Source organism: Corapipo altera, unplaced genomic scaffold (genome assembly GCF_003945725.1).
Source record: "Corapipo altera isolate COAL_440 unplaced genomic scaffold, ASM394572v1 45, whole genome shotgun sequence".
NCBI lineage: Eukaryota > Metazoa > Chordata > Aves > Passeriformes > Pipridae > Corapipo > Corapipo altera.
The window spans coordinates 2654770-2678317 of record NW_020884877.1 but is presented as its reverse complement, the minus strand read 5'-3'; the positions used below and the strand labels follow the sequence as shown (position 1 = coordinate 2678317).

General features: G+C 46.6%; 2 protein-coding genes across 4 annotated transcripts in view; both read right to left on the bottom strand.

Moving 5' to 3' along the window:
• Positions 1-14684, bottom strand: part of UBE2F (ubiquitin conjugating enzyme E2 F (putative)) — a 66142-nt gene extending 51458 nt beyond the window's left edge. For 2 of the 3 annotated variants that reach the window (XR_003526609.1, XM_027637076.1), the window contains exons 1-4: positions 14535-14684; positions 12549-12681; positions 3954-3983; positions 1416-1481 (exon numbers count right to left, since the gene is read on the bottom strand). Coding sequence is in view for 2 of the 3 variants with exons in the window: in XM_027637076.1 (XP_027492877.1) it covers positions 1416-1481; positions 3954-3983; positions 12549-12666 (214 nt within the window). In the remaining variant the exon portion in view is untranslated. The remainder of the gene's footprint in view (positions 1-1415; positions 1482-3953; positions 3984-12548; positions 12682-14534) is intronic. The other variant, XM_027637077.1, reaches the window with a different exon arrangement.
• Positions 14685-16789: 2105 nt separating this feature from the next.
• Positions 16790-18271, bottom strand: LOC113943976 (interferon lambda-3-like). The gene is made up of 5 exons (XM_027636457.1): positions 18110-18271; positions 17770-17844; positions 17483-17626; positions 17306-17377; positions 16790-17204 (listed from the first exon to the last, which is right to left on the bottom strand). Exons 1-5 carry the CDS (start codon positions 18269-18271, stop codon positions 17112-17114), a joined length of 546 nt encoding a protein of 181 aa, XP_027492258.1. The 3' UTR covers positions 16790-17111.
• Between the last annotated feature and the right edge of the window lie 5277 nt (positions 18272-23548).

Here is a 23548-nt window from a genome sequence, read left to right as displayed (position 1 = left end):
CAGCACAAAAACCACACTCTGCCTGCAGCACAAAAACCACACTCTGCCTGCAGCACCTTGCTGCACAGCAGTGAACAGACAAAAACAGTACTGTGATTTAGACATCTCGGAATCGGTACGAAGAAGCTACCACTGCTTCACATTCAAGACAGTCCTAACTCACACAATGATGCTCTTGTAAAGTCAACTCATTTCCAAAACATAATAAAGCAGCATCATATAAACTGAAGGACATTTGGTGCAAGCAGACTAACACCCACTGAGTAAACATGAGCACATCTTCACAGAACGAGAGGTTAAGAGTTCTAGAATAGCACTTGCATTTATTTTTAATTACACTCACTTTTCCATCACAAAAAGGAGTCACATGAATGGACATGTTAACGAAGACCACCCAAGATTTCTAGTTCAAGGAAGGGCCAGAAGATTCTGGCTAATAAGCAGCAACAGTGACATCTAGTGCCTCCCTGACTTCAAAATCCAGGATTAGCAGAGACGCTCCTACCACACTGTTAAGTGCAAACCACTGTTTCTCCAGGTAATACATCTGCGTGACTGACAGCTCACCCAAGTGCTGTTGTCAATAAGCATCTACAGAAAACGTGCATCTAGGAGGATCAGTTGGCAGGGAGACACCAATCCCAGCACATCTAACTCAAACAGCTCAGTGTACTGCACGTGGCAGTGTCCTCAGTTAAGCACTTGCACAGTCTCAAACATAACCAAGAAGTGCATGTGAAATTTAAATAACCTTCCAAATGCAAATTCATCCATAAAACACAACTTTTTATTCTAAAATGGGCAGCTATGTGAGCAAACTCTGTAATTTCAGGTGGCTATTAAGAAACTTCGGTGGAAATTATAAATTCTGAAAATGTTTCTATTGACCAGCGTGCCAGCAGGAGCTTCACAGTACACCTGTATTAACAGTAAAAGATCTTTCTCATACTTGAACATTCAAAGACTAAGACCCCTATTCATCAAGCATCTTCACTCCTGCACAGATTTGAACATTTCAACCAGTGATGTGTCACCTATCTCTTCACCTCTGCAAGAATCAATTAGTAGAACACACTACACATGCACATAACAGGGCTGTAATACAGTAACTTGTCCAGACACAGACCAAGATTTTTTCTCAGCAAATAAAACAAGATGGTTTGAAACTGGCTGAGAGGAAAAAAAAAAGCTTTCAATCAAAGTAAGCAAACAAGATTTGAATATTTCCTAAACGTTCTCAATTTTAATGGCCTTTTTATCTGAATCTGATTGTCAAAATCCAGCCCAGTTTCTCCATCCCACTAACAAAATAATCACTTTGAGTAGACACTTTACTGGGGTCCAAGCAAACTCTTGGAATTAGTTCCCTAAACACCAACACGCAGAAAGAAAAATAATATGCTTTAAAAAATTACCTGGGGTTACAGTTAGCTGAAAGTAATGAAGCTTGTTAGGGTCAGGAAAATTCACTTTACATGTACCTGTGAAGCAAAAGAATAATTTACATCAGACAATTAGTTCTCCACTCTTGGGAAAGCAAGTGTATCATCCTTTATACTCTTCAAATTGCCTCCCTCATTAATCCCTACCTTTCAGTCAAGTCATTTCCTCCTACACTTTGAGCATCTCCACCCTATACAGTTATGAGTCACCTGGAAATTCTACTTCTTTCAGCTGTAAGGAAGAAGGTCATTCCCTTTCAGCAAACCATGCTGTCTCAAAGGCTTTAAAAACCCAAAGGATTTGCTCTCCTGCATAGTAGCTACACATGAAGGTGACAGCATACAGAGGAGCATCTCTGCCTTACAAGCTTCTGTAACAATAATAATAATCTGTGTATTAACATTTGATCACACACTGACCTGCATGAAGTCACCACAGGGAGACGTGGTGACAGGGGATTATTAACACCTTTAAGGTACAATGAGACACAAGCTTTCCTGAAAGCCTCATCCAAATGCCAGCGAGTTTCTGTTCAGCTGCCACATTGTACAAGTTTCTGCTGCATAACCAACTATGTGCTTTAACAGCAAAGGTTATGGGGCAGCATAAACCAAACACGATGGGTTTATTCTCAGAAGAGATGAATTTAATGAGAATAGTGAGAATGAAGAACAAGTGTGGGGAAAAACAGTTTCAGTTCACAGCAGAACAGCCCTTTGTTTGCATTTGATGACACAAACAAGTAACCACGGTGGTTGGTAGTGGATCAAGGGTTGGACTTGATGATCTCAGAGGTCCCTTCCAACCCAGTTGATTCTATGAAACCAAGTTGCTTTCCCATGCACAAAACTGGCCTTTCATGACTTTGGCAGAGACAAGCTGTCAAGCTGGCACGAGAAGATATGTATATCCACAGATGTGTTGCTATCCACCCTGTGTAGTCCTTAGCTTCTTAACCCATCAAGCTGGTTGTTCTTTTAGCTCCTTTTCTAGGAGCTAAACAGTATCAGAGACATTAACCTTATTTGCCTGAAAAAAAATCAACTAGAACTGTACACAAACCCTAGTAATGAACTCACATTGTAGTAACTAAAAATACACATTTTCCACGTGCTTGTCATCCTACAGAAGAATCTACAGAAAAAAGTTTACCCGAAATAAAAATTACTGTGTAAATTCTCTGTAATCACCTTTAAGAAAAAAGAGCATACAGAAAGGAAGAGTTAAAATAATGCCTCTTCCTGCCCTCCCTTTTTCCTGCTTCTGTTCTGCATTTTTCCTCCCATCAGGCAGTCTGTACACTGAAAAGCCTGACTTTTTAAATCTGAGCATTTACTGGATTTAGAATCACCAGCAAATAGAAGATGCTCATCACAACCAGCACTCAGAAGTTTAACCTGGAGAGAAAAAACATAGTCAAAGCTTCCAACAAAATCCTAGAGAATATTCACTGCTTGTCTTTGCAGGATAAGCATATGGACAAGTCAGTATGGATGCACAGCACAGGAACCACCTGCACATACACTCTCAGCCCACTGCACACAACTCACATCTCTTTCTCTGCAGCAAAACGTCTGAGACCACAGAGAGGAATGTGCATCACAGGAAGTTATGCAGGGCCAGTGATGAGCTCTGAATGTCCCTCTGAGCTCACCAGGCAGTAACGTGCTGTGCTTGCCTGTGTTCTAAGAGCTCATGGCAGAATGATGCTGTTCTGGCCAATGCTTGAGGCAAAGAGCTCAGCAACAACTTGGCTTTGCTGCCAACACCCACCCTGAGCAACAAACACAGAGCAGTAGGAACTCTACTCCTCTTGTAAAAGTGCTTTGTGTTTTGCTGCCCTTTGCCAACTAGGCTTTCTAAGCTTTAGAAGCCACAAGCCACTTACTCACTTAAAGCCTATTCTAAAGTAGCCATTAATATTTTCAGCTGTTTATTGCTTATATCATAAGTAAGACTCCAGGGCTAAAACCATGTTAATTTGCCTTTTTTTGTTTTAAGGAATATGGATCACTTTTGCAAAACTAATTTTCTTTAGTATGTTCACTATTAACAAACATATCAGGCTACATCTTGCATGTGATGCAGAGAAACAGCAGGTTAACTTAATATGTTTCCTGAGAACTGAGCTATTTTTCTTTGCCCCTAAATCAAAATCTCCTGTTTTGAAAAGGAGAGAATGGAGGAAAAACAGGTGTGAGGCAACAAATGCACCCTTCAGTCCCACAAATCTTTCGGGTGTTTTATGGAAGTTAAGCTTCCACTCCCCAACAATCAAATTCTGGAGGCAAATTATCAATTCTCCTTCCAAAGGACAATAATGAGGGTCCACCTCTCTACAACCCCTTAAGAGGGTGCAACAAAGAAAACCTGTTCAAGTTCAAGTGGTAGAGTTTTGCAAAGGTTTCCCTAAAGTTAACAAATATCATTAGCATTCATACTTCAGTAAAAACATTCAGTTCAATGGTCCTTTTCCCCTTAAAATGCATACCATTAAATGCTATACTTACAAGGTAAATTAGCTTCAAGCTCTGCAACCTCTGTTGAAAGAAAAAAAACAACAAAACAACAACACATTATTTATACAAGCATAAAGCCATTCTTGAAGTCCAGATTGGCAGATCTACTTGAAACCGCCCTGTAAATCCAATTTTACCTAAAAATATAATTAAGCTGCAGTGGAAGTTTACCTTGAAATTTCTCTTTAAGCCACTCAATTTGTTACTAGAAACCTGCCCCACAGACTCTGCAAACGCATCCTACTGTGATGGGGACTTCAGCTCTGCCAGGGCTTCTCACACACAGAGCACGGGCATTTCCAAAGCACAGTCTGCTATACATATACACTCCTGCTCAATTAAAATTTCTTTGTATTTATTTCCCAAGCATAAAGCTTAAAAGTAATTATTAAAAGAAAGGAAGTAACCTGATTCAGTTGCATAGCCCTAAGACCTTTCCCTGTCAAGTTACCTTCTCTGGAAGAGCCCCTGCTTTGTCTCTCTTTTGTGTATTTTATTGAAGTCTTAATCTCAACTACCTGTATTTCACAGAAGTATGAATGAGATGCATGAAGATACCTCCCCCTTTCACTTCTAAAGTTCTAGAAAATCTCATCAAATCTATTTTTTGCACTTCCTATAATCTTTTTTTTCCCCACTTTGCTTTCAGGCCTGCAGAGAGACAGACCATTTATTTGGGCTAACAACGTGTAAGGGATTTCAATACTAACTCTCAAAAACATACATGTAAACAAAACTGTAATTCAGATTTCTTGGCACTGAATCCAAGCTGGTCATCACAATAACTCTCCAGAACTTTTTCTGCATCCATGCTTACCGAACCTGGCTGGTCTCTGCAGTGGGCATGATAGTTATTTGACTTCCACCTCCCTTTTGCCTGGCACAGCCCTGGTGTCCCTGCAGCCTACAACACCAAGAGAAAAAAACCACCAAAAGAGAAGCACTGTGTTTCACACTTATCTAAAAAGTTCACAACTGCACTTTAAATCCCATACTGGAGCAGCCAGAGCTGATTTAACAAAGCTGTGCACTGAAAGACACACAATGCTGGGGCCATACTTTTGATAAAAGTTTTGAAAGAGTACTGTCTTCACAATATATAAAAAAAATAAATCTAATTTCAGCTATAATCAAGGGCTTTATCTTTACTTCTCCTTCCTGGCTGATAAAAGAAGACACAACAACCAACAACTGAAGGCTGCAGTTATACAAACCTTTCTTTCTCTTTAAATTCACCAGCCTGTCATAGTGGGAGGCACTATCAATCTTCACTACAGGCTACAGGTTAGGACCTGGCTCTTATTTGAAGGTGTTGACTGCTTTCCTTATTGCTTTCTCTGCTTGTGTGTTGTTCAGCTTAATGAATCCTGCCTGCCCTTTGTTTCAGTCCTGGAAAAAGGGAGACACCCAAGGACAGAGTACACTGAGTCCCAGCAGTGGCTGAGCTGCAGCAGCTCTGCTGAGCCAGGGCCTCACTTCTGCCTCCTGCAAGGTTCAGAGAGTTCACTGTCACCACAGTTCCTTTGAAGTGTGGAAGTTTCCTGTAATGTGTTCACACTTCTGTGTTTCCCTCTGTCCTGGTACAAGAATGACTGGGTTTTCTTCTGGAAACATGAAAACAAAATGCTTACACCTGGGAGAAGGGAACAGCTCCCTCTTTCTTTGCAGGAGTGTAAACAGGTGGGAATGCTATGCTAATTAATCCACACAAAAGCAAGTCCTCCAAAATGAAGGTTTCTAACCCCCTCTGCAACAAACCACAAACTAAGAATGCAACAACTTTATAAAGATAGAAATGCAGGTAAAGACCTGCTTCAATAACCTGAATGTTTAAAGTAGTATCGAGTAAGGCAACAGATGTTACTATTGACTGTGCCATACAAATATGCATAAACATTGGTAATTAACCAATTAAGATGCACATTTAGTGGGTCAAAGCTACAGTGTTTGTGAGTTTTCCAAATTCTATGACTCTTTGATAGTGACAGTCATGACACTGAAACCATTTTTGTATGTTGCTGCTCAAAAAGCAAATATTTTGGTCACATCATTCAAGCCCCATTAAGATTCTGATGTTTTAAGTCATGCATTTTCTACATAAAGCAACACCCTTGGCAAGAGCATTCTCTGTAAGAAATCTCCCCTTGTGCAGGCTGCCAACTTATTAAACAGGTCTGTAAATAAGCAAAGCATGGAAGTGACAATTAGAGCTCCAATGCCCTGAACTTCCAAGAGCTCAAAAAGCCTCACTAAACTAAAGAATAAACTTAAGATCACAATTTTTCTGACCTCTTCTTTCAAAAAATGACTGTCACTACAGATAAATAGAAAAGAAAATTCAACTTGACTACTTTTCACAGTCATTTTGTGGAGAATCAGTATCTGTGTCTCAATTCACACCATTAAGATGAGAACAACCAACCAGAAAATCCAAGTCTCAGGAAATACCATTAGCTCCCAACCAGCCAGTCTGGTGTTCTTAAAACCTCCTGTGATCTGGTGCAGAAGCACACCTCAGTGGCAGGTATCCTTGCACAGCCCTGCTCTTGCCCCACTATGCCCTTGCTTGAACAGTTCCAAATGCTATTTTAAACCATAAAAAGAATTAAAAAAGCAAGGCTTAAAGTTAAACCTACCACAAACCTTGGAAGAATTGAATGCAAACTGATTATGCCTCAGAAGCAGCCTAGGAACTTTACAGAAGAGAGAAAAGCTAAGCCTAACACAAGCAACGAGAGCTATTTATAAATGACTTCACAAACAATAACTCTCCCTACCCCTGACAGTTCTCAAGACAGAAACAGGAGCACACTCCTGCCCTGCATATGGGTCTTTGCCTCCTAATTCTCATCTCTCTTTATAGGTTTCCTTACTTAGCTCCTCTGAACTGCACAGACCAGTATTAGAAGCCAAACGAGCCAACTAATATCACCAGTTTTTCAATAGAGCAAAAGATGTATATTCTCCTCCTGCTTCCAAATGTTTATTTTAAACAAGGCACTATCAAATCACACCTTCAGCTTCCATACACTATAACAAAGCTTATTATCCTGACATCAAAAACTACCAAAAGCCACTGTGGTTGGAAATCTCTAAGTCTGCAATATATCACTTCATATTTTAGGTGTGCTGAAAATCTGAGGCATAAGTGAAGCAATGCCTTGCACCTCCCTTTGTCAGCAAAGCCCTGGAAAAATGTCTCAGTAATAACTTCTCAAATTAGCTTCAATTTTCATAGCTTGAAGAAAGCAAATACATGGATTCTCCTCATTTTTAGTTTCAGTGCACATGAAACTCACTTTCATAATCAGCTTCCCACTTCCATTCTCTCAAGCTTATATACAAAGGCACACTTGAAACATTTTCCTGATTACAGAAATCTGCTGGAAAAGCCACAGATGTTGAAAACAATTGAGGAGTAAAACACGTTAACTCATTTTCTTAGATATTAAGTTATTTCCAACTGTCACAATCAAAACAGTACTGACAATTTCAAACTGAATGATGATGTTCAGGTGCACTACAAAACCCACAGCTTAAGGAACAAGCTTTGTAATCCATAAGCACACATGCATTACTACTCCTGCCATCCTGGCACACTCCCTATCTTGAATTCAATTTCATAGTCACCTTCATTATACAATATTAATTTTAAATACCACTTTGGCTTGTCCTCAGTCTCTTTCAAATTTCCAGAAAGGGTCTGCCTTTCAAGTTCAGCACTGCATTCTCAGCATCCTGGAGGAGCAGTCATGTGGCTCCTGTTCTCAACTTAATGAAGTGCCCCTTAGAGATGAATAGAACATCAAAAATTGTCTCTGCAGCACAGAACAAAATGAAAGGTGCTAAAACAAATGTACTGCTTGCTCTGTTTTAACTTGGGCACCAGGTCTAGAGAATTAGGGTCCTACTCTCCCACAGAGCCTATATGGAAAACCCAGTGAAAAGAGATGTACAGGTAAGTCACACTGAACTTTTAACAAAGGTGTGCCTTGTTAGAGCCTCTCTCCCAGGTGAGAGAGGCAGCACAGCCCCTTCAAGCACCATTTCTGTCTGCTCCTCTTCCTCTCATCAGCATCTGCTTTCAGTCTTCTGCAGTTGTTTGCATGTCCTCCACTTGACTTGTCTTGAAACATGTTAGCCACTGCTTGGTCTCTCTCCAGACCCCTCAGTCCTGGGCCACAAAGCCTCTCTCCACGACCTGGCAGCCTGAATTACCAGTCCTTGCCCCCCCACACCCTCAGAAACCTGTGCCCTCAGTGATTCCCAACTGGTGGATGTTTTCCTGTGCCTTCCCAGGGTTTCAGATCAGAACCAGCCGCACACTCCAGACATATGTGCCCTGCTCTACTCCCAAACGTGCTCCGTTAGCTGCAGGGGACAGGCTGCTGCCAAATCCTGTTCAGCAGCCACGACTTTAACACTCCAGAGGAAAAACAGCTGGAAGAGAATAATCAGCTGCCCCAGAATTACTTCCCTAAACAAAACTTAAAGGATAGAGATATTTCCATTCATAATATGTCCATGAAATAACCCAACAAAGCAAGTGCCCTGAGCCGTGATTGATACTTGAATATAACACAACACTGGACAAAAATCAAAGGACTGGCTTAGAAAAACTAACAAAGGGCACCAGTATTTTAAGAGTAGCTTTTTCACAGAAGTGTAAAAAAGCCTGTTTAACTTGAGGCCATCACTGAAGTCAAGGACAGCGCCAGGCAACACTATTTCAGATGCTGACTGAGATTTTCTTCACATCCATATGGTACAAACAGCCAACATCATACCTAAACTATTACTTATTCTTCCTACCTTAAGGCAGTATGGAGTTGGTCTGTGCCAGATTTTTGAAGGTTTGCAAGCATCATCAACACTAACAGGGGCTGGGTCATGGCCATCCACCCTTCATCAAATGGCATTGATCTATTTACCAGTCTGTGCACACAACACATTTGAGCACTGCAAGGTTGTCAGCGTGACAGCACATCCTCCAAAGAGATCCCAGACTGCCCTCCTGAACTGGACTCTAATCAACACAAACAAGGCTGTCTTTAACTCCAGAGAAAAACCAGCCACTGTCTGTGTCTGGACAATACCCCGAGCAAATCTGGCAGGCTTTATTAGACTGCAGAATTTATTAGACTATCACCAATTTACTGTGGATCAGGAACAGGACAGTGGTGCTTCACTGCTGACAGAACACTCTGGGCCTCTTCTCATCTCCTCCTCTTCCCTTGCTGATAGCCAGGATTTCTCTTCTTTTATGTAGAACAGATTATTTTTTAATTCACCATTGCCAGGAGACTGATTGAGACTTTCACCCATTCTGCAACTGTCACCTGTTTGTTTGGTAACTCCAGCCTAAACACTCACCAGTAACAACGTGTACTTACAGCTACTCTTCCAGGCTCCTATAACTTTGTAATGCAAAACAGCAGCCTGAAGTTCAGCTGGGCTACTACAGTTCCAGACAATCAGGCAATAAAAGGCACTGGTGCTAGTCTAGATGCAGAGCATCACTGCTGTATGCACACCTTGAGCAGACAGCTCTGCACTCCCTACCAAACTCATTCCTGCAGATCTTTATGTGACCTAAAAACACTGTCAGCATCGCAAGTTCACCTTCCCTCAGCCCCTCAACATCGTAGATGTTGCTGCAGCTGGTCTACCTTAAAGTGCTGGAGCAAATTCTAGAAACTCTGTAGACAAATGGTCTACGTTTAGCTTAAAAAGCAGCTTAAAAGAGAATATCCCCAATAAATCTTTCACACTAGCTCCTGAATTTCCCTCTCACTTTCAGTGGAGTTGTACTAAGATGATCAGCTTCTACTGTCAGTTCCCATTTTGAGTCCAGAAACCATTCTAACACACTGACAGCTGCTCCTACAATTCTTCTGGGAGAGCATCAGGACTAGGAGAGCCTCCCCTCCCCGCCCTACCTCTGGCCTGCTCTACAATTTCAGTAACTCTTGTCAGGCCTTGGCCTTTGCACAAGAGCTCAGTGGTGAAGCATTCCTTAACTCTTCTAGGAACTCTTGCCAGGCCAAGGTGGGAGCAGCACTGACCATACCAGGAACTCCTGCTGCCTCAACACAGTGGGAGATGAGAGGAGGAGTAATCAGTCATCCCCTGACAGCTTCGGAACATTCCTTATCTGAATTATAGTCCAAGTGAAATGGTATCATCCTCACTCAAATGACAGACAATTCCAGTAGTTCCCAAAAAGGATTTAAACACAAGTATTTCACTGATTCTGGAGGGGAATTTTTCAACAGGTGTACACTTGTAGGCACACATATCCACCTTTACACATTTGTCCCTCTCTATATATAACTTTGTGTATCTGTGTATTGACTTGAACACCCCATAACATAGTATACATGTTATTATCCTGAATCTAGAATATCGTTATGTTTACAGCTGGTTAGTGATTAGTCCAATATTTAAGTGCTTTTATGATTAAGTGCTGCTAAATTCTTTAGACATAAACTGTTCACTGAGTCCAACCCTAATACTGGACCCAGCCACACTGAGACTCATCCCTGAAAAGGAGTCCAGAATGAAAGGGGGGTTCACTCTGAACCTCATGACTCAATGACTCAACTAAGGGTCTCCTTGCCTCCCTCACTCTTTCCATTCCACCCTCTGTAGAAATAACTCTTAATTGATTCTAACTTGATTTCCCTTCATATGCATTATCCAAGCAGTAAGAAGCAGCAGAAACCTTCCCAAACTTCTTTATGCTTCTGCAAATTTATATTTAAGGACGTTTTCACTGTACCTTTGACAGTGACTCTTTAAGTGGCATAAGCCACACATTCCACAGCAGGGATATAACTCCCATGCACAATCAGATGAGGATCCAGCACCCAGCACTTGTCAGAGGCACATGAGCAGTGACCTGCTTTCACCATTTGTCAGTCTGGGACTCAGCTCGTTCAATACCCAAATCTGTGCTGGTTTGCTAATGCAGCCATAGCAATTACAGTGTCAATACTGATTTTCTATAGCTCATGTTCTCTTCCTCCCTGCAGACTTTGGTAAGGTTTTAGCTCTAAAAATGAAAAACATGACTGCTCTAAGGGTACAGTAAAAAGTCTTATGGCACCTCACACTATACCAAGCATTGCAGTTGGAAGTGCATTTATATTGCACTGCTCTCTTCCTCTCCAGTCTATACCTGTAGGTTTAGCAAAAATCTCAGATTATTTAGTCATTTGGCTTTGTAGCTTAGCCTGGTTAAAGAGCTTATTTCTCCTACCTGAATCTTCCTCCCTCAGAACTGGAGTTAACTAAGGATTTCCAAACTGGAAGTCTAAAGCAAGTTCTTTTCAAGAATGATCACATCAGGGTTATTAAAATTCCCCATCCTTAGAACTGTACAGAGAGAAAACTGTGAATATCACATTCCTACAGTCTACCTGTGGCACTTCCCAGGGCACTGAGGCAGCAGCATTTGCAGTGACACCTTGCTCCAGTGCAGTTATATGACAGAATTTACCCTAATTTGAAAAAAACCCATATGCAATACTAGTTAGGTAATACCAGTCAGGCAAATACACCCTTGTCAGTCTCAAATCATTCTGAAACAAGACCAGGAAATGTGAGTTTCCTCTGACTGGCACAAACCCTAATAGTGGCAGCTTACCCATCAACAGCAGCATATTTTCTATTGATCATTTTTAGCAGAAACATCCATCTAAACAACATTCTCCTTGCCACTAGAGCATTAAAACACTCAACTATTACCAGAGGGAGTAAATCAGAGTTTAAGCCCACAGTAACTGCAAAGTGTCAGCACCTACGGATTTTTGATTATATTATCTAGATTACAGGAAAAAAATTAGGTACAAAAGAGAGCTGCCCCTGATTTCACTATAAAACAGTTTAATTATTGCCTCATAAACTACCCCATTTATCCAGAACTGCCATAAAGTGAAAGTCTGGGGCTTTTTTCCCCACCAGTAACAACCTACAGCAGCCTTCCTAGAACACACTCTACTGCAATACAAAAATGAGCACTGGTTTTTTAAACTCACAGCTTCACACTCAACTTCTAGAGACTCCAGGCCTACAAAAATATCTCCCTGCATTGCTTTTTTTAAGCTTTTTAAACTTTGCTGCCTATGACCTGTACCATTAAAGACCACTGGAACATTGTTGTTACCCTCAGGATGTTTTTTCCTGTCACAGGCAGTTATGTTTTTGCTCAAAAAACCACCTTCCTATCAAGACAAATATACTATTGTTGATATTCTCCTCCTGTACGTTTATTGACACTCGTGTGGCAATTTTTATCATGTTTTAATTGATGACAGAGTTCCTTATCATAGGTTAATTTTTCAGCAGAGTAAGGAGGACACTTGTTTTGGTTTTCACCATTCAAGGAAAACAAGTGTCCTACAGGCAAAGAGCTGCTGGAGATGAGATGTATGTCAATGCACACCCTACAGCAGCAATCCTGAGGCAAGTCACAAGCCATTTCAAAAACACCTCTGCAAATTCATATGCAATTTAGTGCTGTTTACTGGCAACACACCAGCAAACCGTAAACCCCCAAAATATTTCAATACAAGTCCCTTTCACCTTTAACAAGTAATTTATCTCGCACAGACACCCTCCGAGTAGAGTCCGACGCTGGGTTGGACGCACGGGGTCCTCTGACACCATCATCCCGCTTCAGCTTGCTTGCCAGTGTTAGCATTCCTGCTGCTTCCACCTGGAACACAAAGGGAGAGCAAAGCACATCACCAGAAACGGAGCACTGGGGCTGCAGTATGAAAACAACTCCCAGTTGTTGAATAAGGAAGGAACTTCCATCACATTCTCAGCAGTCAAACACAGAATAGGCTGCACACAGCTCACACAACTGTGATTAAACTCCGAGAAAGATTTCGTTTGGGCTGTGAATACTGAAAGAGCTACAGTTTGTTAGGCTAAGGGGAAGCTCAATTTGGCAGGAGAAAGGTCAGGCTCACATCAGTGTTTACAATGCAGTTTCACTGCTTGACACTGCTCCTTCCTAAGAACTGCTGTGGAAATACCCCTGCCAGACAGTCTGCTACAGCCTCCTCATCCACACCTCCCAGGACAGCGTTCAGAGCCGCTTTGCAGCTGGTCAAAATATAAGAAATAACAAAGAGAAAGGGGAGAGAAATCACTGGAACTGTCCTCTAACACTGGGAAGTGAGCTCTGAGGCAGCTCCCAGGACACAGAAAAAAGACTTAAGCTGCAAACAGTGCAATGATCCACGCAGCTGCACAACAGGAACTCTCCACAGTGCAAGAAGTTGCGAGACTCAATAACTGAAATGAAGAGACAGTTTTGCTGTGTTACCCAGCCACTCTAGAAGATAACTGCACTGATAAATAATTACAATAAAAGACAGACAGAATGCCAAAGTCATTAAACCAAAGCATCCAGTCTGTCATGGTTTAATACATTTTGTAACTATTCTTAGTTGAAGGCAACTCATTCTTCTTAAGTTTGGCAAAACCAACATAATGCTGACAAGATCTAAACCCTTCAGGCCCCATTACCACTAAAATGGCAGGAGAAATGTTTATCCTTTAAATCATATTAATTAATTCAACCAAATAAAGGGGGAAAAATCACAAGACGTCAAGGTATAATCCTTACCTGGGGGTTGAGAAAGACATAACAGATAACTGAGCAAAAAGACTTAAAAAAAGGGAAACATGTAATTCACAATAGTCCCTAACAGTATGAAACTCTGGTGAGATCTACAAGGAGGTCAAGTTCTCTGAAGCCGACAAGTGTGTGTGTCAGCTGCAAAATATATTTAAAAACAAAAGTAATGTTAGGTGTAAATGTAAAATCCAGTTGGCTCAATTGAAACATACAGTAAGTTTTTTCAACCTGCTACCCCAGAGAAAGGAAGAATAAGCAGACAACACAGACCTTTTTTTCTTTGGAGGAGGGAAAACCTTTTTTCTTAAAAAAAAAGAAAAAAGGGGGGGGAGTAGGGGAGTCTGGGAAGTACTGGACGGCGCTCTACATGAAAAGAAATAAATCCGTAAGTTGCAGGCAACCTCTCCACTCCAAAAAAACCCCCATCGTTTAGGTGCCAATTCCAAATTAAATCAACTCCGATAGGCATTAAATGTCCAAATATCTTTATAGCTTGTCTCGGAAAACCGGAAAACCCAAGAGAAGCGTGATCACTGTGAAAAAGAAATCATTCGCTTCAACTATACCCCAAATTCCAGAGGAGCACGGCAAGGAAGCCCCGAACAGTTCAAGCAAAGCTTCCGCGCTGCAGACCCCGGAGAGACAGGCCAGGGAGGGGACACTGTGCTTATTTATAGGGAAGGGCGCGAGAGCCCCGGGAGTTCCCCAGCTCCTCCGGGAGCGGAGGCAGCGGCGGCCCGGGAGCCCCTCCGCAGAGGCAGGGGGATCGCTGGGTTCCGAGGGCCGGGAGAGCTGGGCCGGGGGACACAAACGGGCCCCAAGGCCCGGCGGGCCGGGACCGCCCCGGGAGTTGTGGGGGCGCCGGGAGGGGCCAGGCCCGGGCGGGGAGGGCTGAGGGAAGGGGGGTGGCTCGCACGTACCTGAGCGCGGCGTCAGGGCCCGGCTGCCGCGGCCAACACCATCCCCGGCGCCGGCTCGGGCAGGAGCGGCAGCTCCTTCGGACTCTTTCTTCCTCCTCCTCCTCTCCTTCTTCTCCCTCCCCTCCTCCTCCTCCTCCCTCCCTCCCCCAGCGGAGATCTCGCGAGAGCGCGGGCAGGGCCGGGCAGTGCGCCTGCGGGGTTCTCGCGAGTTTTGGCGGTGGCGGCGGCGCGGGGTGGCCGTTGGCCGCCGGGAGGGCGGCGCCATGTTGGGTCGTCCCCTCAGGGGCAGCGGGAGCGGTGTCTCCCAGTGCCTGAGGGGAGTTGAGGTCTTCCGGCTGAGTTATGTGTCCCCAGGCTCAATTTTCTCACCTTTTGTAAGCAGAATCACAGAATCAAATATGTTGGAAAAAACCCGTGAGATGATTGAGTCCAACGTACGACCCAACACCACCGTCTCACCTAGACGTCCAGTCTTTCCTTAAAAACCTCCAGGGAATGGTGACTCCACCACCTCCCTGGGCAGCCCATTCCAGCACATTCCATTATTTTACAGTCCCCTCATAGAGCTGTGGAAAAGGGGGTGATTCAGTTGCAATATAAATTACACTGAGTCTGTGGCAAATAGCAACGCAACAAGAGGGGAAAATAACCAAAAATTATCAGGGTGATTTCACAAGTGGAACATAACCAGGCTTGCTGCAACCATTGCCTTAGTACCTGCTTAAATTAATAGACTATTTGTGCATTCCAGCAGCAGATTAGTGGAAGCAATAGTGAATCAAATGGGAGCAATAGTCGATGAGATGGGAGCAAGAGTGAATCAGATGAAATCTGTAAAAAAAGGATCATAAGAGTGCATTTAGTAATTGAGAGTGAATTACCTGGGTAGCATAAACAGACTGACCACAATCTTTAGAAACTTAAACAGTTGTGTTAGATCAGCCTCCTCCCCCTGTAAAATAGGTGCATAAACTTAAATTCTTCCATTTGGTGGCTTCCATTACATAAGGGAACCAGGCATGAAAGCAGCATCCAGGTTAGAAAGTGTGATAAGGCAAAGCTGGAGACCAAACACGAGGAACATTTGGCTGACAGCTGTTGAAATATTCACTGTGTCCTAAACCTTCACTGAAATGATACCACCACCTCCTCCCCAAAAAGAAATTGGAATTTTGCTGACTGAAATCTAGTTAAACCAGCACAGAACCCCTGCTCAGAGGCCTTAAATTGGCTTAGTGCTCTGACTCCCCAGTATTTCCCTCCTGGCACTCCTTCTGTGAGTCTGCAGGGAAAGCAAGGGCTTCTTGCCCACCTCCAGTCACCCTCCAGGAAAAGCAGAGGACTTACCTGAGCTACAAGAAGCTGGCAGGGGCATTAGGCTAACGCTGGCCAGCTGCAGCACTTCCCAGCTGTCCCCACCACTCCTGCTCCCAGCTCCTGAGGAGCCCGGCTGCCCCATCACTACAGCCTACAGCCTTTGCCTGGCAAAAGGAACAATGCCTTGATAGATATCTCATTGAGAGCAGGACAACCTAAATATCTATTTTGGAGGATGAATAAACACCATCTTGCCTCCTTAGGCTTTTCTCTCCAGATCCATGTATTGTTTGGCTATCACAGCACAGCACTTTAGTCCAGAAACGTTCTAAAAACAACCTCCCTGCCAGATGTTGACTATACATAGGCTCCAGAGAAAGGGATTTCTTGCAAGACTTCAAAACCGAGGGGTCAAATAGTGAGCAGGGTCAGGGGATTGGATCCCAAACAGGCACTGATGGCATCTGCCTGTTCCTGGGAGTCTGTGGCCACACAGGCAAAGCACTGGTGCAGCTGTTTTTTGAGAGATTAGCTGTGCCTCGCTGTAACCAAATCCAGCAGTCCATGTGCAATTCCAGACACACCTCTGGGGCTTTTCCTGCCTGTCTGTAGTGTTGGCCCAAGGGCATTTCCCTCCTGATGGGTTTTCATTGCCTCAGGTGCTGCTCTTGTCATCAGGTGGCAGCAGATGGGGCATGGCCAGGTGATAAAATCTACTAAAGCTCCCCAAAGAGCCCAACATCCAGGCCTTTCTCCCTCCCTGTCCCCAAATTAAATGGAATGAGGTTTCATTTGGACAATGCAATGCAATGGAATGTAATTGCAAGGATGTGTGTGCAATAGCTCTGCTGTTGTATTACAGCAAAGCATAGTAATAAATGTGATGGCAGCTTGTCTACATATAGTATCTATTTTATTAAATGGCATACAAGAAAATAATTTATACAGGAAAATATGCATAATATACTCTGTAATAAATAGCAGGTGAAAAAATAGATTTCCTTAAAAACATTTTGAAAACTAGCAAAACAAAGATATCAAATAAATATGTGCATTGCCATTCTTTCAGGAGGGGCATTTCTTCAGCTCCTCCTGAGCCATTTATAAGTACACAATAAACCCCAATAATTTAAAAGACTGTGAAAAAAAATTGTTCCCTGAGCTCACATGAGTAAGAAAAAGGCTTAAGTACAGTCCAGCGATGCAATAGCAGTTGTTTTTCCCGGTCTTCAGGGTGTCCTTTGGGGCCAGTGGCGGGTGCTAAGAGCATTGCTCTTGGAGGGCAGCGCAGTTCAGGTCTTCCAGCACTTCAAAGACGTGGCGGACGGCGTAGTCCTCCAGGCAGCCGGTGTTCTTGTGCGGCGGGGACAGCGCCTGCGTTAGCAATGGGGTCAGGGTGCAGCCCTGCGGTCACTGACATCCCGAGACCCCCTGGCCCCGCTGACCCAACTTACCATATTCATGGCCACCTGCAGGTTCTGCAGCCACTGGCTCAGTTCCCCAGAGGGCTGATGCGAGGGAGCCACCTGCAAGGGAAACGGTGGGATAAGGACGAGTGATGCCCTGCGGCGCTGCTGACAACGCCAGGGCCACGGAGCTGGCACGGGGTGTGGGGCTCGGGGGGTACTCACACAGCCCCGCAGATCCTCCCGGGCTTGGGCGAGGAAGGCCAGGGGCCGCTGGCGCATCTTGGTGAAGCCGGGGTGGGTGGAGAGCTGCAGCATCGTGATGGTGAAGTTCAGCTCGGCTTCCACCAGCACCACTCGGTCGGGCACCTGTGGCAGGAGTGTGTGGTTAGGGACCAAAGAGCCAGGGCTGGAGGAGGGGAGTCTCAAAGACCTGCCTGGGGTACAGGTGAGGGTGGGACTGGCTGAGAGGAGAGCTGTGCTCCCTTGTCACAGCATCACCTTGCTCTTACCGACAGGTGTGCCGACATCCACTTCCGATCCAAGAGCCCGGTGTCGCAGTTGCGGCCCGGCTGCCTGATGTTGCGCTGCAGGCACAAACCAAGAGAGAGACTGAACAACTGTCATTGTGACTTCTGGCGATGTTGTGCAACCCCGCCAGCCATGTGGTTTGAAAACAGGATGAAATTTGGCCCAGCATCCTTCATGTCCCCAAACTCCCATGGAAAACATCCTCCTCCTCCCCAGACTGCTGCAGAAAACATCCACTTTGTCACTCAGGTCTCAAATTCAGCATCTCCTCTGCCTTGCCCCCCTCCCCAGCCCACAGCCCCCATTGCCAGCGATACTCACAAACTCCTTCTGCATCTTCTTCACAGCCTTCTTCTCATCGAACATGACTTGCTTGTACTTGAACAGGCTGCAGCCCTTCCTCAGGGTGTTGTGGGGAAAGGCAGCCCCCAGGCTGACCCCCAGCACCAGCACAAGCAGTGTGGTGAGGCGGAGACACAGCATTTTGTTGATGAGAGCTCGATGGTGAGCAGTGGGTTACGATGAGGTGAGGAGGCTGTGGTGCAAGATGCCAGAGAGGATGAACCGGAGGACTCTGGGCAGGATTTGCTGAACTCCTGATGCAGAGGTGCCTGACAGGTGCTACAGGTGGCTCTCTCAGCTGTGGAGATGCTGGGCTGTCCGGGGGAGCTTCTTTCCTTGCTTTGCTCTGCTGGCTGTGGATGCCTTGCTGCCCCATCTCCCTGGCTTTTTATTCCACCTGCCCGGTGTGGCTGCTTTCACGTTGGCAGGAAAATCCACGGCCTGGCAGCTCTGGAAACAGGAAAGCGAAAGCTGCGGCGGGAATCCCGCCTCCGTTACTTGCGCTGCTGCCTCCAGCCCTGCCGCCTGCTCCGCCTCGACAGGGCGAGCGCACCGGCGATGAGGGATGCTCGGCCCCCGAGGGGGCTGAGTGGGGGGACGCCGCTGCCACGCCGAGTGGCACAGAGGTGCTGGCAAGTGCGGACAACGGGCACGACCCAGCCCCGCCCCACGCTGATTGCTGCGGGAGACCCCAGGCACGCAGCCCGACGGGGACAGCAGACTCAGGGTGGCCGGGAGGGTTACAGTGCCTCCTGAGTGGCAGCAGGAGTTCATGCCTCGGTTTCCCTATAGAAAGGGCCATGGCAGGGAGGAGGGGAAAGCAGCAGCAGCAGGGAGCAGGCACCGCACGGCGCAGGCTGCAGGCATGAGCTCTATGTCTGTGTTATCCTGGGGGACCAGGCTTGCCACCAAAGCAGGGAAAAGGGTGAAAGCAGAAGCACTTCCACCTAACGTTTTCCAGGTGGGACATAGAGTTGTGAAGGGAGGCTGCCAGAAATGAGCAGGGCCGCCAACCTACAAGCCGCTGGGATTAGCTGGGTTTCCCTCCCTGTTCAGCCTGGAAACACAAATGTGGTGTATTGACATCCCTCCAGTGACAGCAGGAATGGTGCCCCCGTTCAGCCAATTGTCCTTCTCTAGAGGTAACTTCCTGCGATCGCTGCTGGGCTTTTAGTTTCATGCATTCATCGAGCATTAAATACAGAAAATTAGGGCAATACCTGGATCTAAAAAGCCAAGACAGTAAGGCAGCAACAGGCATAAATGCACTTTGCAGTCTCACATGGTGGCCATACACAGGAAAACACTGCTCCAGAAGGACTTGATTTTTAGTGTTCGCATTTGGAAATAAACTTCTGATTTCAAAGAGACCAAGAGAACAAGAAAAGTTCTTGAGCAAGCCCGTGTAAAGATACACCTATGAGTGGGCAGAGTGGCATGGATGTGGTCATGGAGGTGGACTGGGATCTCTGGACATCATCCAGTACAATCCTTGCTCTGGCAGGGTCAGCCAGCATGGGTTGCCCAGGACTGTGTCCAGTTTTAAATATCTCAAAGGATGGAGTGGCAACTCCACAGCCTCTCTGTGAGTGTTCTTTTGTGTTCAGGTGCATTTTCACATGTTTCAGATTGTAGCTTTTTTCTGCTATGCTGTCAATAGGCACCACCAAGAGTCCCTAAGCCTCCTTTCTCAGCCTTGCCTTATAGGAGAGATGTTCCTGTCCATCATCTTCATGACATTGATTTGACTCTATCCAGTGTGTGCCATGTCTCTCTCCCCCTGGGGAGCCCAAACCTGGACCCAGCACTCCAGGGGTGGCCTCACCAGTGCTGAGTAGAAGGGAAGGATCACCTCCCTCAGCCTGCTGGAAACACTGCTCCCAGTGCAGACCCAGACACCATTCACTTCTTTGCCACAAGGACATGTTTCTGGCTTGTGTTCAACCTGATGCCCACCAGGACCCCCAGGTCCTTTTCTGCCACACTGGTTTCTATCTGGGCATCCCCCAGCTGTTCCTCCTCAGGTGCAGGACTTAGCCCTTTCCCTGGTTGAACTTCAGGAGGTTCCATCAGCCCATTCTTCCAGCTTGTCAAGGTCCCTGTGGACAGCAGCATGACTCCCCGCTGTGTCATCCACTTCTCCTAGTTTGCTGTCACCACAAAACTTGGTACCCCCAGGGTACCCTCTGCCTCCTTGTCCAGATAATTTCTAAAGAGGCAAAGCAGGGACCAGCTGTTGACTCACAAGGTCCATCCAGCCCTTCTTGAGCCCTTCCTCTGCTCCAGCAGCATCTCAGATTACTCAGGTCTTTCCTAGAAAACCATGATGGAAATAAAGAGGAGAGGGCAGCATGGATGAGACAGTGACTATTTCCACCTTGACCAAGCTGGATGCAGATACAGCTTGGTGAAGAGCCAGGACAGCAAAAGGCAGGGGTAAAAGCGTGGTGGGCACAGGTTTTCCAGCCACAGATACAGCCACAGGACCAGACTCCTGTGCCAGCCTCCCCCCTGGCAGCAGGTTGGGTGAGGTCAATAATTAAAAGCCTGAGCCCTGGGCTTCGCTCCTTTGCCTGCCCTCTCAGTAAACAGGACAACAGCTCTATGTTTCCTTTCTCTCCCATTAAAGAAAACCACAGACTTAGAAGAATAATTTTTATTCAATGCAACAAAGTCCATGATTGATACAGCTTTGAAATAAAAGCCCAAATTAGCATAAATAATGCCATGTGTGTTGCTCAAGTGAGGCACAGCTCAGCTGGAATAGATAGCACCTCAGCAGAAAATCCCAGCAGTTGTGAAAAAGAAATATGTCCCCCAATGAGAGAGGGGTGATCCACCATGAACCACTGTCCCACACCACAGATCCCTGCCGAGACACTCTTGGGTCACCCATCTGGTCACAGCAGCATCACAGCCCCGTGGGACCCAGCTTTGGCTCCTGTTTCCCATCACTGTGGCTTTTATGTCCCAGGTGTCATTTCTGTTTGGAGAAGTAAAGCGAAACCTCATGTCTTCACACACGCAAAAGGAAATTCAGAGGCATCGAAGAAAAGTGAAAGCTGGAGGGTGAAGCCGGGCCGTGAGCATGGCCCCTGGCCCTCAGGGTGGATGGGATGGAGGGGTGAGGATCCCTCCTGGGTGCCTTGCTCAGGTAGTTGTGCCATGCTCACCTGCAGCCATAGCCAAACCCCCAGGTGCCTGGCTGAACAGAATCTAGGGATTTTTCCATCCTGGGCCTTGGCATGCGTCTCACACAGTGATGGTGATGCCATGCTCCACCATATTGCAGTCCAGCCAGCAAGGCCTGGCTGAATTCACCACGGCTCCTCCAAACCATGCCACTGGCAGCTCCTGCCATGGCAGAGGAGGGTCCTCCAAGGCCAGCATGGGCTGGGGACACCACACAGTGCCTAGCAGGGTCTGCAGGACACTGGGGACCCACCACAGCCATCGCTCCAGCCCCGGCTGCAGACAGTTCTGTGCCAGGAGAGCGGCACAGAGGGTGATGGTGGAACCCCTTTGGATTCACACGGCCCAGCAGGCTGGAGCCAATTGAACTTGCCTGGAGCAAGAAATCCCAGGTGCGTGGGAAGTTTGGAAGTTCCATGTGCGAGAAGGAAAGTGAAACATGGCTGAGGACAGGGCTGGCGTCAGCATCAGGTGAGGTAATTGCTCCATGGTGACTCATCAGCCGCTACGTGGCACAACTTGGGAAAGTCTTGGCCACAGGCAATGCCACTGGAGTGGGTAAGGATGAGCCCAGTAAGGCTCCTTCCTGACCCCTTTTGTAGCCAGCAGGCTTGTCTGGGAGGAATTGGCTCCTGCTAAAGTTACTGGTCTGGGAAAAGAAGATAGAAGGGACAAAAACTGCGCCCCAAAAAAGCCAGCTTTAAAAATAAACGTGTGGGAGACCTGCCCAGGGCCTGATGGTGCTGGGACAGGGGACATCAGGTGGGCTTCACTTGGCAGCCGTTGCCCAACCTGTCCCTGCCAGCCCAGGGTGTCTGTGCCACCAAAGTGCCCCTTGCCCAGCTACATGCCCCAGAACCCTTCAGCACCTCTCCGCACATGAGCTGTCACCGCCGTGATGGTTTGTGCCGCTCCGCTGCCGACACCACGCCTGAGCACGGTGGTGATGCAACCCCTGGTGTCACAGCACAGCCTGGCACCTGCTGCATGACCCTGGGGATGCACAGAGGGAAGGGCTGTGAATTACTGAGTTAATTATTGAGCAGACTTAAACGAACTTGTTTTAAATTTAAAATGGGGAAAAAACCCAAACACTTTTTCACCAGAACCTTTGCTCCAGCACTGTAGGGACATAGGGGGTTCCCTCCTGGGGGTTCCCTCCCTGCCTTGGCTGTGGGGATGCCCCTCTCCAGAACAACCCCTGCCAGCAAAGCTGGGGCTGCCCTGGCCCAGGCAGCCAGTCAGGCCACTGGCCCCAGTAGCAGTGTCACCCTGGGAAGAGAGACTTCTTGTGCACCTTTGGGAGATGACAAGCCACCAGCCCCATCCTCACCTGGCAAGGGAGGCCTGATGGCTGCTGCTCACCCAAACCCATCATGCACCTGGGCAGCCTCTCCCCTGGTGACAGCAGCAGGGCTGGATCCAGCATCAGGCTGGATCCAGCATCACTGCTGCAGCACGTGGCCATGGACACAGACACCAACCTCATATCCACGATGGGCTTCCCACCCCACAGCTGGCCTCCCAGGGCCCCACCACTCTCCTGGGGGCAAAATCTCTGCTCCCCACCCTGGGCAAGCTGAGCCAGGGCTCAGTGACCCCAGGGGAAATATGCCCAGGGTCCAGCACCTTTGCCAAGTTGAGGGGGCTCAGTCAGGACCACACCTGAGAGCGCAGGACCACAGTGGAAGCACCTCCAGGCCCTCTAAGCCCCTCTCCAGGTGTGCTTTCTGGGGCAGGGAGCAGATGTGCCACTTTTACTTTGGTGCATTGTTAAGAAAGCCAGAACAGAGTGAGGGCACTGCCCTCCCCATAGTGCCAAGGCAGCCTTCTTGCCATGGGCAGAAATTACAGGAAAGGGAACAGTCCTCACAGAGGCTGTGCCTTAACTTGAAATATGCAGAAAGCAAACAGGAGGGGACCTGTGCTGGGCTGTGCCCGGCTCTGAGCCCTCATGTCTCCACCTGCCCCTCCCCAAAATGCAGCCTCTAATCTTCCCTTTGCAGTGTGGGTGGGTAATAATGGGCAGAAACCTGCTCCCCTGTGGCAGCAATCCCAGAAAGGCTCACGAGCTGTGCTGAGGGCAAGGGACTCACTAGGGCCAAAGCACTCCTGGGGCAGGTAAGCTGCTGTTACACCTGTACCAGCCAGCTAAGCACCAGGGATGGGGGCACCTTCTGGCTGAGAACAGCCCCTTTGCAAGTCAGCCTCCAAAGACAGCACACA

Excerpts from the sequence above, each read along its gene's own strand:
- LOC113943976 (XM_027636457.1), bottom strand. The coding sequence starts at position 18,271 with ATGCTGTGTCTCCGCCTCACCACACTGCTTGTGCTGGTGCTGGGGGTC. Across the intron at positions 17,845-18,109 it reads AGAAGATGCAGAAGGAGTTT|CGCAACATCAGGCAGCCGGG; the intron begins GTGAGTATCGCT and ends TTGTGCCTGCAG. Across the intron at positions 17,378-17,482 it reads GGGAGGATCTGCGGGGCTGT|GTGGCTCCCTCGCATCAGCC; the intron begins GTGAGTACCCCC and ends TTTCCCTTGCAG.